The sequence below is a fragment of the Mizuhopecten yessoensis genome, unplaced genomic scaffold, assembly GCF_002113885.1.
Source record: "Mizuhopecten yessoensis strain PY_sf001 unplaced genomic scaffold, ASM211388v2 scaffold4599, whole genome shotgun sequence".
NCBI classification, from domain to species: domain Eukaryota; kingdom Metazoa; phylum Mollusca; class Bivalvia; order Pectinida; family Pectinidae; genus Mizuhopecten; species Mizuhopecten yessoensis.
The window spans coordinates 357,975-374,011 of NW_018405627.1; the positions used below are offsets into that span (position 1 = coordinate 357,975).

A 16,037-nucleotide genomic window follows, 5' to 3' on the forward strand; every position below is an offset into this window, starting at 1 on the left:
GGGTCGTATTTGTATATAGTTTTTATAAAATAAAGTTTGTCACAAAGGTTACATTCTCAGGGTCATATTTGTATATAGTATTTATATATTACAGTTTGTCACAAAGGTAAAACTCTCAGGGTCATATTTGTATATAGTATTTATAAAATACAGTTTGTCACAAAGGAAGCTCTCAGGGTCATATTTGTATATAGTTTTTATAAAATTCAGTTTGTCACAAAGGTAAAACTCTCAGGGTCATATTTGTATATAGTATTTATATATTACAGTTTGTCACAAAGGTAAACTCTCAGGGTCATATTTGTATATAGTATTTATATATCACAGTTTGTCACAAAGGAAAACTCTCAGGGTCATATTTGTATATAGTATTTATAAAATTCAGTTTGTCACAAAGGAAAGCTCTCAGGGTCATATTTGTATATATTTTTTATAAAATTCAGTTTGTCACAAAGGTAAACCTCTCAGGGTCATATTTGTATATAGTATTTATATATTACAGTTTGTCACAAAGGAAAACTCTCAGGGTCATATTTGTATATAATATTTATAAAATACAGTTTGTCACAAAGGAAAGCTCTCAGGGTCATATTTGTATATAGTTTTTATAAAATACAGTTTGTCACAAAGGTTACATTCTCAGGGTCATATTTGTATATAGTATTTATATATTACAGTTTGTCACAAAGGTAAAACTCTCAGGGTCATATTTGTATATAGTTTTTATAAAATACAGTTTGTCACAAAGGTTACATTCTCAGGGTCATATTTGTATATAGTATTTATATATTACAGTTTGTCACAAAGGTAAAACTCTCAGGGTCATATTTGTATATAGTATTTATAAAAACAGTTTGTCACAAAGGAAAGCTCTCAGGGTCATATTTGTATATAGTATTTATAAAATACAGTTTGTCACAAAGATAAAACTCTCAGGGTCATATTTGTATATTGTATTTACCAGCCATATTCTATAGCAAAGCTTATTCACACTTTGGACAATATTTTTATGTTATGACGTATAGTTTGTTACAAAGTAAAAACTCTCAGGGCCATATTCGTAAACTGCATTTTATACAATTTGTCACAAAAGTGAATCTTTCCAGGCTATAAATGTATGTATGTTTCTCATAATGTGTACATAATGGTTAGGAATCGCAGCATATCATTATATGATCTTTGTACGTGAATTTTTTCAAAGTGTTGTATGCATGACACGTAAAATCCTCACGATCAATTCAACCAATTTACCTGGTGCAGTTTGATACGCAGTTAACTCCATCAGGTAATAGGTCATGGTTTTCTGGACAGGCACAAACACGTTCCACTGAATTCAGCCACAGGTAGGCCATGGGTTTTGGCACAGGCCGAAGTAAACAAAGATGGCTGCAGCCCCCATTGTTTTCACACGGGTTGGGATGCACTGAAAGTAAAAAGGAAGCACCTGTTGTAAATACCCATTGATAGTACTCATTTTGCGATGAGAAAAAGAGTATTTTTTGTCAGGTAGTTCTACTGGTAATATGCACTATAATGGTATACTGCCCACATAATTAATATACTACATTGTATATGCATTTATTGCCATTATTCTAGTGTAACCTATTTTGATAAATATTTATCATTCAGTTTATCAATGACTAATACATGTGTATGAATGATGTATTCTGAAATATGTTGCTTGAAATCGTTTTAAAACACTTACAAGCAAAATTTATATACAATAATGAAAAATAAGGCAACAGAAAACAGAATGATAGGAGAAAAAAACACACTTTTCATTGAAAATAAACTGAATTGTCCCAACCAGTAAAATGCCAAGTCTACATCTACATATGATCTATATATAATTTTGATAAATTTGTCTGATAAAAATTTCACAATGAATAGAACCCTATAATTACGATATGTTTGTCTGATAAAACTTTCACAATGAAAAGAACCCTATAATTTTGATATATTTGTCTGATAAAAGTTTCACAATGAATAGAACCCTATAATTACGATATGTTTGTCTGATAAAACTTTCACAATGAAAAGAACCCTATAATTTTGATATATTTGTCTGATAAAAGTTTCACAATGAATAGAACCCTATAATTACGATATGTTTGTCTGATAAAACTTTCACAATGAAAAGAACCCTATAATTTTGATATATTTGTCTGATAAAAGTTTCACAATGAATAGAACCCTATAATTACGATATGTTTGTCTGATAAAACTTTCACAATGAAAAGAACCCTATAATTTTGATATATTTGTCTGATAAAAGTTTCACAATGAATAGATGCCAAGCATATGTTTGATTGATACTCAAACACCATGTGAACAAGGACCCTGAACTTCCATTTTGTTTTTCGTGAGAGGCCAATGGGCCTCGACAGTCACCAGAATTACAATTACCATTTGTTCATGGTGATGCGACAAAAAAGCTAACAAGAGGCCTAGATGACCTGTATCGCTCACCTGGATCTTTATACCCAGCAATGGTATATAATTGGTATGGGTTGGGGATCTCAACCATTTCAAAGTAATGACCAACGAATGAAGTCCCTAGGGGTGGGGCAAGACCCCAGGTCAATAGTAATATCATGATTGTGTTTGTATCTTAATGCCATGCATAATATATATGGTTATGGTGAGGGGATCTCAACCATTTCAAAGTTATGACCGAAGAATGAAGTCCCTCGGGGTGGGGGCAAGACCCCAGGTCAATAGTAATATCATGATTGTGTCTGTATCTTAATGCCATGCATGATATATATGGTTATGGTGAGGGGATCTCAACCATTTCAAAGTTATGACCTGTAGTATGGCGTTAGCTCACCTTGGTCCTTTTGACCAGACGAGCTAAAATTATTACGGACAGTAGGATGGGTGTAACTAATTAAAATGTGCCGGTGTTAACAAGCATAGCTTAGGTAACTCAAATGACCGGTGGAAACTTACTTTCTACCTGCCTCATCTTGTGGTACACCTGAATGTCCATGAGGCGATGAATCACTACTGCAACCGTTGAACGATTTTTCCCAGTGAATTTCTCCGCCCTCTCGATTGAGCCTTTCTCCCAGTCTGTCCAGTAAATATAATTCATGAAAGTCGTTAGGGCAAAAGTGTGAGGAAGCTCCCGATCTATAATCATGTGTCTTGCTGTACCATCCAAATTAGCCATGGCGATATAGTCTAAACTGGCGTCAGCCCAGAAAATCTTTTCAGTCACATAGTCGATTGTTAAAGCATTAGGCCAAGCCAGATCCTGTGTAATAATTTTCTGTGTGTCTGATCCGTCAAGATAGGACCTGGAGATGTGTGGCTTCTCGCCCCAGTCCGTGTAAAACATGAAACCCTTAGCGGGGAACACCTCCAAGGCACGTGGCTCTTCAAGACCCTCCCGGATCAACACTTTACGATATTTTCCATCCAATTTTGAAACCTCAATGGTATCTGTGGTCTTGTCACACCAGTAGAGGTTTTTGCCGACCCAATCGACAGCCAGACCATCCGGATTTCTCACCGTGGAACTGTGAATCACCTACAATAGGTCAAAGAAACATACATTATATCTCTATTTTCATCTAAGCTTCTTTAATTTGCTATGCCTGTTTTCAATTGTTCAGAAAGTTTGATGAATTTGAATACTGTATATCTCTTGCTATAATCCAAGGGGGGACAAACACAAAACCTCCCACTTAAGTAGGGGGTGGAATTATAATGGAAAAATGAAAGAAATAGCATTTGCTTGTATTTCTACTGAATTTCAATAGATTTGGAGGCACAGTAATCTAACGGTAGGACGCCGGGCTTGTGACCGAAGGGTTGCGGGTTTGAGTCACGACACGGCACTCTGTTGTATGTTTGAACTTTACATTTTCCAGTCTGCTCAGCTGTAAATGAGTACATGGTTGGGCAGTGCTTAACAATGCAAACAGAGAGAAAAACTGTAGTCTGCACAGGAATGAATTTGAAGGGTTAAACTAACTAGTATATAGTGTGACCTTTCATTGCAGAGGAATTCAAATACATGTACCACACCATTCCCACTTGCCAAGAGGATTATAGAGTACCCTCCCCTGCTCACCTCCTTGGTTCCGTTAATTATCTTCATTCTGTTGATGGAGCTGGACTTGCTAGTGATGTCCGTCCAGTACACCATTTCATCCTGGTAACTGAAGCCGATGGCCACCGCATTGTTCAGGTTCTCTGTGATTTTCTCCTCAATGCCAGATAAACTCACCCGTCTCAAGTAATACCGATTTGCTACGATCAAGAATGGCTGCTCCGCTGAAATTCACACCGATAGGAAATATGTTCAAATGATTCAGTTATCCACAATAATACAAGTATATATATACATATTGCCTTTAAAATAAATTGAATCAATAATCAAAATTTGAAAGGGCAAATTGATTGATTTTCAATTATGATCAGCCCATCACTACTACTATATATATATACGAATTGAAAACAAAACTTTATCGATTTAAATTTCATACATTATGTAAACTAGATCTGTTTGTGATTCCCACACTAAAATACTGTCATATGCATGTTGCTTAATATTTTGAAATATATGTTTGGTAGCACACAATCTACACATCATTTAATTCAACAAATTTGTAACAATGACCTTGAACTTTCTTATACACAATTATGTAACTACATCTGTATATATATATATATATGACCATGACCTTTATTCCCTACACAAACACGTAAGAATGACCTTGACCTTTTGTCACAACAAAAATAAGGCAATGACCTTGACCTTTTTTCACTACACAAACATGAAGCAATGACCTTGACCTTTCTTCACTACAAAATAAGACAATGAACTTGACATTTTTCACTACACAAACATGAAGCAATTACCTTGACCTTTCTTCACTACACAAACAAAACAGTAACCTTGACTTTTATTCACTACACAAACATAATACAATGACCTTGACATTTTTTCACTACACAGACATGTGATACTGACCTTGAACTACATTTACAGACTATACAAACATGACCTGACGAGATACATGCGTGACCTTGACTTACCTCCATGCACTTTACAGGAATGACGGTCCTCAGCCAAGAGGTATCCATCTGCACACCTGCAGAAGTAGCTACCCGGCATGTTGGTACAGAAGTGGGAGCATGGGTACAGTGACTGGCACTCATTTATATCTGTAACCATGGCAACAGTCAAAATATATACAAAACAAAATCTAGCCATTCGTCCCAAGCTCGTTCCACAGTAAACAGCACAATTAACACAATAGCCATTCGTCCCAACCTCGTTCCACAGTAAACAGCACAATTAACACAATAGCCATTCGTCCCAACCTCGTTCCACAGTAAACAGCACAATTTATACAAGTACAGTATGGACATTTCTTTCTCCTACCCTTCACAGGTGTGACACTTATTCTTGGCTGGAAAATCAGCTTTTCATCCCCTGTAGGAGGAGATATCCTCATGCAGAATAGCAAATGCTAAATTCTGACATTATAAAAAAAGGAAGCATGGCGCTATTCAAATATGCTAGACTATCTGTCGGTGGAGTTGTGATTGAAATAGTAGGATGGGAGAAAAATAGTCAGGGAAAGCTTTTATAAGCCTAATGACCTGGCTAGCATAGATAATGATACATAAGTCTAAATTGTCCGAACGTGATCATGATCCACACCACCATTTAACGACTTTGAGGGGACAATCTCTAAAAAAAAAAAAAAAAATCACATATTCTTAAACTACTCCAAAAATTGGAAGAAACGCCTTTAGAATTTGTCTTAAAATTGGAATTATCAAAACTACAAACCAATGTCAAGCATTTTGCCTTACCCTGACATGTCTTGCCGTCGCTTCTGAGTTTGTAGCCAGCGTAGCATGAACACTGGTAACCAATTTTGAGATCAGTGCAATTCTGACTACACATGAACTGATGGGGAGAACACTCGTTGATATCTGTCACAAATGAATCAAAACAGGTTTTCACATTCTGGTATAAAATTTTATATACATGTACATCTGTATTATCCTTTTTATATTCTTCAGATAAAATAACAGCTGCAAACAATGTGCACTAAGCTGGAAGTAAGAGGTTGATATGATACCCAACTTATTATCTATATCAGCTTAGTTTTGTTTACCTTTCTATATATTTCATACATAGTAAATATTCTGGAAATGTTTGACATAATTAAATATTTTATACAGAATGCTTTAACGATAATATAAAGAGAGAGTCTTTGAGAAGAGTCTACTGTTAAATGGAACAACTTGTGATCTGTCAATACAATATCTTAACTTACGGCAATTTTCAGCTTCGTCCGACAAATCGCCACAGTCGTCCTTGCCGTCACACACATCATTTATGTGTATACAATTGGAGTTGTCACACTTGAATGACATTTCAGATCCACAAGGTGGCGCCACGGTGCAGTTGGCCTCATCTGAATGGTCGGGACAGTCCGGGAAACCATTACAAGTGAGATTTTTAGAAATACATGTCCCATTCTGTTTACATGGAAACTGGTCTTGTTTGCAGGCATGGAATACTGCAAAAGGTAAAAATAACAAAGATTACTTCCCCTGATCAGAGTAAAAACAAGTAAGATTATCTCCCCTCATCAAACGTAAAAACTGACAAGATTATCTCCCTTGTGTAAATTTGAGATTTATTTGTTTTATCACAGAGATATAGCTATATTTCTTAGAAAAACAGGATTTTGTCAATCAAGGATTCTGAATCTTCTGCATTTGTGCCAGGTTCATGATTTTCAACAGGAAATTGCCTTTTTGATAGCATGGACCCTGCCTGATATACAGCCCAGTATGGAGTAGCCCACTATGGAGTATCAATTCTTTCAATACACATTTTCCAATACCTCAATCATCGTGTTTCCTCACTGAAAACAAATTTCTACTTCCGCATTGACCTACACTAATCTTTATAATTTTCTTTCATTTTACAACAATTATGAAACAAGTGAGTTTTTTCAACTTGCATCAATCATGCATGTTAGCCCAAATGGAAGAGCTCAGTGGGTCTTAAAATGGGAAGAAACTTAAGTACCCAGAGAAAACTAACGCGGTTGAGTAGATAACCCAATAACTTTTCATATATAATGGATAAGTTGAACCCCAGCTGTCTTGGTGAAAGGTTGGTGCACTATCCACTGCCCCACCTAACCAACCACTTACTTATATTCTCTATATCAGGCTTCAAACAAAAGACCTAATTACTGACTTTCAACAGTGACAAATCAAGGGTTTTTATTTATTGTGTCCCTCCACTAGTTTACATCTAATTAACACCTGATTCAAATTAAGAAAAGAAACCTAGGATAGTTTATTCCCAAAATATTTGAACTGTGAGCCTGCATGAAACTGTTGAATGTCATTATGCAGTGACACGTGCATTGCACCATTTCCTCCATGTAAAATTGTGACTAAAACAGCCCTCCCTGGAAATATGGTCAGAGAGAACTCTACCCTGTGGAGGTTCAGAAAATGGCACATAGGCAACAGACTTACCACAGGACACTGGTTCATCGCTGTTGTCTCCGCAGTCATCATCCCGATCACACACAAAGATATTTCGTATACAACGCCGATTCTTACACATGAACTCGTCCCGTTTACAGTGAGCAGGAGCTATAATACACAAAATATACATAAATAAACTTTATTGTTTGAAAATCTTATTTTATTTTTACAATAGAACTCATGACAGAATGGCATCCGCTTTACATATAAGTAATAGCATTTCCATGATGTGAAGTATGTTGTCCCTAGTTCAGAAATATATATATGTGTCGAAACATGCAATCCTGTGTACAAACATCAATATGAAAACAGCCAATACAGGTTTTTAACTATTTTTTTTTTTAGAAATCATTTATTTTACAACAAAAGGTTAGATACAAAATATAAAAAAAATGTTTTTTTAAATAAATAAGGATATGAAGAAAATTAAATTCAATATGTTTAAAATGTACAGTAGATGTGACTTCCTATACTTACGACATCCATTCTCGATACGTTCATCCTCCCCGTTGGGACAGTCGATGTCCCCGTCACACTTCCACTGTTTGGGGATGCAGCGCCCCGTCCCTTCACACAGGTACTCAGATTCTTGGCATGTCCTGTTGGTGGTCTCTAGAAAATAGACAATCCGGTTACATTCAGAATTATATACATAGTTACCTAACATTTACTGGATTGGTCTAAACAATACCGTAAAATTGGAACTTTTTGTGCTGTCGAAATGCTTATGGAATGAAATACATGTAGTGTGAATATAGCTACTGACTATATAATAATAATAATAATAATAATAATTTCAGGATCTTATATACCGCTTTATCACAACCTAGTTTGTATAGGTCGTCTCAAAGTGGTTCACAGATTATTATCCGTGGTTATAGGGCCTTTGCAACCTGCCAATATCTTGCTCATCTCCCTGGGGAGCATACAGCTGGTGCTGCCATGTCGGCGCTCACAGCTAGCATTCTACAATTCAATGATCACTGCCCAACCACGTACTCATTTACAGCTGAGTAGACTGGAACAAGCGGAGTAAAGTATACAAAGCTCAAAGATGCAACACAGTGCCGCGCCGTGGCTCGAACCTGCAACCCTTCGTTATATACAGTTATATATAGATTTCAGAACCATCGCAAACGTGAGCGTTTCCGACCGTGATCAATTTTTACAGTCACAACCCAAACATTTCAACACATAAACATTTTCAAATTCACTGATAATATTTATATAGATTAGAGATGCATAGAGTTTATAGATTTCAGAACTATTGTCAAGGGCAAAATCTGCCACATAGCAAACATTTACACTAGAAATATGATAAATATGTATTATGGAACTGCTCATATGAAGAATTTATCAAATTAATAGGAATTTATCTACTGTTGAACATTTGAGTTATGATATCCTATTATTACTTTGATTTCATGTTTTTATTCTGATTTATTACAAAATGGTACCAAACCAAACTCTATTAATAATGAAACAACCTTCCCTCAATTATGTTATAAAAAACGTCATACATAAAAGGATCAAGAGGATGCATCACATGGGAGCTTACTAATGTAGCCCGTCCATCACTCTTATCGTTAATAGATGTGCTAACGGACACCCCCGTCAAACTAATCATACAACTTTCTTCACACTGTTGGAGTAAATTGAATGTTAAAAAGTAATACCTTACATAAGAAGCTCTCAATACATTTCCACTCATACTTATTTCGTTAGAGACAAGCTATAAAGACCTTTTTTCTTAACAGAACTGACTTTGATTGGTTTGGTTTTAATTTGGTATTGTTCTATTAACATCTAAGGTTGACATTTAAGGACGTGCCTCCATGTGCTATCTCACTGAAATACAATGCCACAGGCATCCAGCACAGCATTCCGCACGGTCACATTATACTGACAACGGGGGGTGAACCAGGTGTTGCCATTACCCTCAAGGCTGAACGTTACTTAGGGAATAACAACTACCATTTTTAAGGACTTTGGTATGTCCCGGTCTGCATGGGGACAGAACCCATTTGACTTTGTTTGAAACTATCAAGCCAACTTTATGGTGGGGAGGTAATTTTTTTGTAAAATATCAAGTTTATAAAGTTCTACATAAAACAATGAAAGTCTTACTGCAGTGACTGCCCTCGTCACTATGGTTAGCACAGTCAGGGTGTCCGTCGCACTCCCACGACCGCGGCAGACACATCTTAGATTCGTTACACTGGAACATGTGACTCTCACAGGTGTAGTCTGTGGGAAGAAACACAGGAGGAACGACATTATATATTACCATATCATACGTCATCTATATAACAGCGTGTCTAATTGTAATATATTGATCACATATATAATATAAACTTTATTTATTTTACAACAATTATGAAACAAGTTATTCAACTTATATTAATCACTCTTGTTGGCAGTTAGTGCGCTGGGGGTCTTTATGAAGGAGGAAACCGGAGTACCCGGAGAAAACCCACGTGGTCGGGCAGGTGACCCCATACCTTTTCAAGTCCGATCGGGGAATCGAACCCCGGCCGCCTTGGTGAAAGGCAAGTGCGCTATCCACTGCACCATCCGACCACCCTATGGCTGACTTATACAGTTTATTGATCACATAACGGGGAAATGAAACATCACAGATACGAACAAAGAAATATCTGTTGCATGTTGACTTATATATTGCTTTATTTGATAAATAAGCTGAAAAAATTTATGTGTACATGTATTTGAATGAAGGTTCTGGTTAACGCTTATAGAGTAAAGAAACAGTTTTCAGAGAACATTGGTAACTCACTACATTGTTTCTCGTCAGAGTTGTCACCACAATCATTGTCGTTATCACACTCCCATTGGTGCGGAATACAGGCTCCAGACGACTTACACTTAAATCCGTCGTCATCACAGGCACCATCTGTAAGTATAGGTGACACTTGTTAGCTTGTAAGCTAGCTATAGGTATACACTATGTAATGTTCATTTGGTTTGTTTGTGTTTTATGTCCTATTGACAGCTATGGTCATTTAAGGACGTGCCAGGACATCGAACGGTAATGTGTGTGTTTGTTTATAAATATGAACTGTAAGCATGCATTAAAAACTTGTGATACTACCTTTTGTTGAGTTGTCACAATAGTTTTCATCGTTGCCATCCCAACAGTCTCTGTTTCCATCACAGATCCATGACAACAGGATACACTGGGACGTCGTGTTACAGGAGACGACGCCGCCCTCGTATTCGAACATCTCCAGGTTTTTACACGTCATGTCTGCAGAACAAAGTACACAATAAACCATCACATTTACCTAGTTACTGCTGAGGCACACAAAAGGTCGGGTAAGGTCACACAGTAAAAAGTCAGGTTAGGTCAAACAGTAAAAGGTCAGGTAAGGTCAAACAGTAAAATGTCGAGAGTCAATCATGTCAAGACAGACAGGACCAAACAATAAGAAGAAAGATAGGTCTGAGTGAGAGACATGCATGTGATGCCTTTGGAACACAAAGTATGGAGATTTGTGTTGTGAAGTAGGGAGATTGCATATTTTAATTAGAGATGTTTCACTTATAACATATATTACTTCTCCCAACCTCATTGTCCCACTGTATACAAGTGAAGTATCACTTGCTGAATCCAAGCTTGTCGACCAAACTGTGAATAGGGGAGGTAACTCTAACCTTAATATGCCAGTTTCTCACCCCACAGCCGACGGGGATGTAATTCTAAACTAGCAAGTTCAACATTCAGCTATGAGCAGGAGAGGTAACTGAAAATTAACAGTTCATTGTTCCGTTGAGAACAGGGTAAGCAGCTCGTACTTACTACAACCAACTTCGTCGTCCCAATCCGGACAGTCCATGTCACGATCACAGCGATACTGGCGTTGGATACAGAGGCCACTCTGACACTGAAACTGATCGCCCTGACACGTACAGTTGGCCTCATCAGAACCATCGCTGCAGTCTACCTTACCATCACAAAACTTCTCAATGTGTACACACATGAAGTTCGAGCAGGTGAAAAGGCCAGGAGCACATGTCTTGTTTGCTGAAATCAAATCATGATCATGAATATTCTTTAAATTCAGAACAGACTTGCATATCAGATAGGAGAAATATTATAAATATGAAAAAACAAACAATTTGCATTGTATCAGACTACATGTACCTGGCTTACATAAAAATATCACTTGTGATACATTTTCTAAGGACAGATGCAATTATAAATCCATTACTTTGTTATCTGGCCTTTGTAACACAAATGTTAACCTGACCAACCAAGTTATGTCCATTCTAACTATATAACCCTTACTTTTCCCCTGACTTTGCTACCCAGGGAGGTAGTTCTCATTTAGCCGTGTGTTAGTCGTAAAACTATAACATCCTGCAGACTAACTCCCTAGGCTATTTTCGGATGTGCAGTCTAACTCCCTGGACATATTTTCCGTAATTTAATCTCAGAAATGTATTGGTATGACAAAATAGTTTAAGTATGGGATTAAGGGATTTAGCAAGCTTTCTGGTTCCCCTGGATGAAACCTATATCCCTCTGATTTGCCTCGAGAAATTTGGGACCAGAAGCTTCCTATATCATTCAAGCCCAATACATTATAATTGTTTATTATTGTGGTCCCAGTGGTGTTTGGTTTCGACAAGTTTCTGTTTATTTGAGCCTACGATTATTATGGGCTCAAACATTTGACCTGCATGATGAGCAACGTTTATTCAAATACTTACTACACACATCCGTGTGCTCGTCACTAGCATCAAAACAGTCGTTGAACTTGTTACATCGCTTCTCTATAGATATACAGGCCTTCTTATCGTGGCACACGAAATCTGTTATTCCACAGGACGTGTTAGCTGCTGCAAGGTCAAAGGTTAACATGTTGTACTGCACAAACATAAAAGTGTACAAGTTGATACTGCCTCTAGGTCAGAGCACATTAATTCTCTGCCAAGGTCAATAGTCGACACAGTTATACAAACTGTGTTTAGGTAAAAGTCAACAATTTAATACTGCATCAAGGTCAAAGTTCAATGCAGTAATACTTCATCAAGGTCAAAGGTTAACAGTAAAAAATAGTAAGATTATTACAAAATCCAGTCAATAACATCAAAATCTTAATTGTTTAGATGGTTTCAGCCTTTTTTTGCCCTTGAAGAAAAAGAAGAATTCAGCACAGAGTCAAATCTTGTTAGATATATGATAAAGATAAATTGTCTAATTGGATGGCTAATATTCTTTGTTAATATCCTATAGAGAACTAGGAAATGTATTCAAGACATGATTTGATGCCCGCTCCCACACACCTCTTAAGAGTGCCATCAATTTGGACTGAATTACCTTTTGCAAAAGATAATTTACCGGTTATTAATTGTGAAACTCTCTTAGACAGGAGAATATTAAAATATAACAGTAACATAACATACACCATTAACTGTCAAAGTAACATAGCATACACCCTCAACTGTGAGGTTATTAATAAAACAAAGCATACACCCTTAACTGTGAGGTTATTAATAACACGAAGCATACACCCTCAACTGTGAGGTTATTAATAACACGAAGCATACACCCTTAACTGTAAAAAAAGCATAGCATATGCCATTAAATGTCACAGTAACAAAGCATACACCATTAACTGTCACAGTAAAATAGCATACACCCTTAAATATCACAGTAACATAGCATACACCCTCAACTGTCAGGTTATTAATGAAACAAAGCATACACCATTAACTGTCACAGTAAAATAGCATACACCCTTAAATATCACAGTAACATAGCATACACCCTCAACTGTCAGGTTATTAATGAACCAAAGCATACACCCTTATATGCCACAGTAACATAGCATACACCCTTAACTGTCACAGTAACATAGCATACACCCTTATATGTCACAGTAACCAGGCATACACCCTTAAATGTCAAGTAACATAGCATACACCCTCAGCTGTCAGGTTATTAATGAAACAAAGCATACACCCTTATATGCCACAGTAACATAGCATACACCCTTAACTGTCACAGTAACATAGCATACACCCTTATATGTCACAGTAACCAGGCATACCCCCTTAAAAGTCAAGTAACGAAGCATACACCCTCAACTGTCAGGCTATTAATGAAACAAAGCATACACCATTAACTGTCACAGTAACATAGCATACACCCTTATATGTCTCAGTAACCAGGCATACACCCTTAAATGTCAAGTAACATAGCATACACCCTCAACTGTCAGGTTATTAATGAAACAAAGCATACACCCTTATATGTCACAGTAACCAGGCATACACCCTTAAATGTCAAGTAACATAGCATACACCCTCAACTGTCAGGTTATTAATGAAACAAAGCATACACCATTAACTGTCACAGTAACATAGCATACACCATTAAATGTCACAGTAACATAGCATATTTCCCACCATTAACTGTCACAGTAACATAGCATACACCATTAACTGTCCCAGTAGCATAGCATACACCCTTAACTGTCCCAGTAACATAGCATACACCCTTAACTGTCCCAGTAACATAGCATACACCATTAACTGTCCCAGTAACATAGCATACACCCTTAAATGTCACAGTAACATAGCATACACCCTTAACTGTCACAGTAACATAGCATACACCATTAACTGTCTCAGTAACATAGCATACACCATTAACTGTCAAAGTAACATAGCATACACCCTTAAATGTCACAGTAACATAGCATACACCCTTAACTGTCAAAATAACATATAGCATACACCCTCAACTGTCAAAAAAACATAGCATACACCCTTAATTGTCAGGATATTATTGTTAATGACTTACGTCCACAGCGGTGACCGTCTGGTAACAGGAAGAGATCCTTGCCACATACACACTGGGCATGCCCGTTGATCACCGAACAGTTGTTCTCACATTTGTGATTGTAGCAGCGACTCATCGTACCTGGAATGGAGCCAATACATGTAGGGACAATGGAAAATGTGTTCTGAGGAGGCAGGATCAAATACATATTCACATTCATACTAATGACTGAATGGGAAGGGGCCAGACGGCCTACAATGGGAATGTAGTTGGCAGAAAAGGCCAACAGCAGGAAAGATTCAGGAAAACTAGCAATGGCAGAGATGAAACAATTATCCTGGGGAGGGATTTGGATATTTGGATTATGGTTCTTAAAGAGTCCAGATGAAACTTGTAAAACACATTGAACCATGGGGGAGAAAACATGAGCTTATTCAGAATGCTACAGTACAAAGAGAGATTTCAAAGTAAAGAAATTACAGTTATTGGCATCCTCCGCTACAACTGTGATCCCCATTGGTTGGCGCTCAAGGTCACGCTTCATCCAGAACACATTGCCGCCATCGTATTTGTTTGACCGCATCACGGCACGGCGAATCCAATCTGTCCAGTAGATATACTGACCGTACACCGCCAGACTGAATGGATGTTCCGGCATGGCAGACACCACGACCTTAACAAAGGAACAAAGGCCAAGGTCAGTCCAATTATAGAAAACATGGTCAAGAACTGTCTATTGAAAACAACATGATATTTACTTATTTTACAACACATATGAAACAGGTCACATAAACTTGTATTAATCATCTTGTTGGCTTAGATATTAGTACGCAAGGAGTCAGAACACGGGAGGAAACCAGAGTACTACTTAATTGGTATGGCCAGTGACCCCATACCTTTCCACGTCCTATCGGGGAATCAAACCCTTGCCCTTTTTGGGAAAGGTGAGTGCGCTATTCCCTTCACCACCTGACCACCCTCAACTGTCTATTTATATTATAACTGGGGACCAAAGGCCAAACTTGCTGTATGTAGATCAACAACCATCTCTGAAGAATGTCTCCCACTGTACTGGCATATAAGCACTAATAAAACATCAACCAATCAAAATTAAGGATGTCTCTCCAATATCATTTAATCACACATAATTTGCCACCCTTCCTAAAATCTACATTGGCCTCAATATTATTCACACTTCCCAACTCTCCCTATTTTGCAGTGGGACTTCCTATTTTGAACCCTAAAATTGACCATTTTCAACTAGTGAATTTGATAAACTATTCCTATTTTCCAACATCTAATGATTTCATCTGAAAGAACAGCTCAAAAGGTGCTTTTAACAGTGTTTTTCCCCTAGGGCTTACATACACACACATTATTCATGCTTTTGATTCTGAACAGGTGTAATATCCCCCATTTCAAAAAGGTGGCAAGTATGATTATTAGTTTTTTACAATATACACTTACATTCAGGGAAGTTACTCAGCATTTAACCTAAAATAAACCCAGGGAGTCAACATATTAACTTAACAGTGGGGGGTGGGAGGTTATTTCAGCACAAGGAAAAATGAAATAGCAATCTTGAGCATTTCCAATGAATTGTACTTGCATGAACTGCCTATCGTGTATATTTAACCCTTTCACCCCTAAGTAACTTTAGTAGACTCTACCATACATTTATCTGGAT

The 16,037-nt window shown here is 37.2% G+C and overlaps 1 protein-coding gene across 4 annotated transcripts in view; it reads right to left on the reverse strand.

Annotated features, from left to right (window-relative positions):
• LOC110449370 (prolow-density lipoprotein receptor-related protein 1-like) overlaps positions 1 to 16,037 on the reverse strand; it is a 224,157-nt gene that overhangs the window by 41,202 nt on the left and 166,918 nt on the right. For all 4 annotated transcript variants that reach the window (XM_021496199.1, XM_021496197.1, XM_021496198.1 and 1 more), the window contains 15 exons: positions 14,831 to 15,023; positions 14,372 to 14,491; positions 12,274 to 12,402; positions 11,360 to 11,584; positions 10,652 to 10,807; positions 10,337 to 10,453; positions 9,670 to 9,789; positions 8,020 to 8,154; positions 7,531 to 7,650; positions 6,306 to 6,551; positions 5,836 to 5,958; positions 5,050 to 5,178; positions 4,082 to 4,284; positions 2,953 to 3,535; positions 1,252 to 1,423 (listed from right to left, as the gene is read on the reverse strand). In XM_021496199.1, the coding sequence (XP_021351874.1) occupies positions 1,252 to 1,423; positions 2,953 to 3,535; positions 4,082 to 4,284; positions 5,050 to 5,178; positions 5,836 to 5,958; positions 6,306 to 6,551; positions 7,531 to 7,650; positions 8,020 to 8,154; positions 9,670 to 9,789; positions 10,337 to 10,453; positions 10,652 to 10,807; positions 11,360 to 11,584; positions 12,274 to 12,402; positions 14,372 to 14,491; positions 14,831 to 15,023 (2,771 nt within the window). The remainder of the gene's footprint in view (positions 1 to 1,251; positions 1,424 to 2,952; positions 3,536 to 4,081; positions 4,285 to 5,049; positions 5,179 to 5,835; positions 5,959 to 6,305; positions 6,552 to 7,530; positions 7,651 to 8,019; positions 8,155 to 9,669; positions 9,790 to 10,336; positions 10,454 to 10,651; positions 10,808 to 11,359; positions 11,585 to 12,273; positions 12,403 to 14,371; positions 14,492 to 14,830; positions 15,024 to 16,037) is intronic.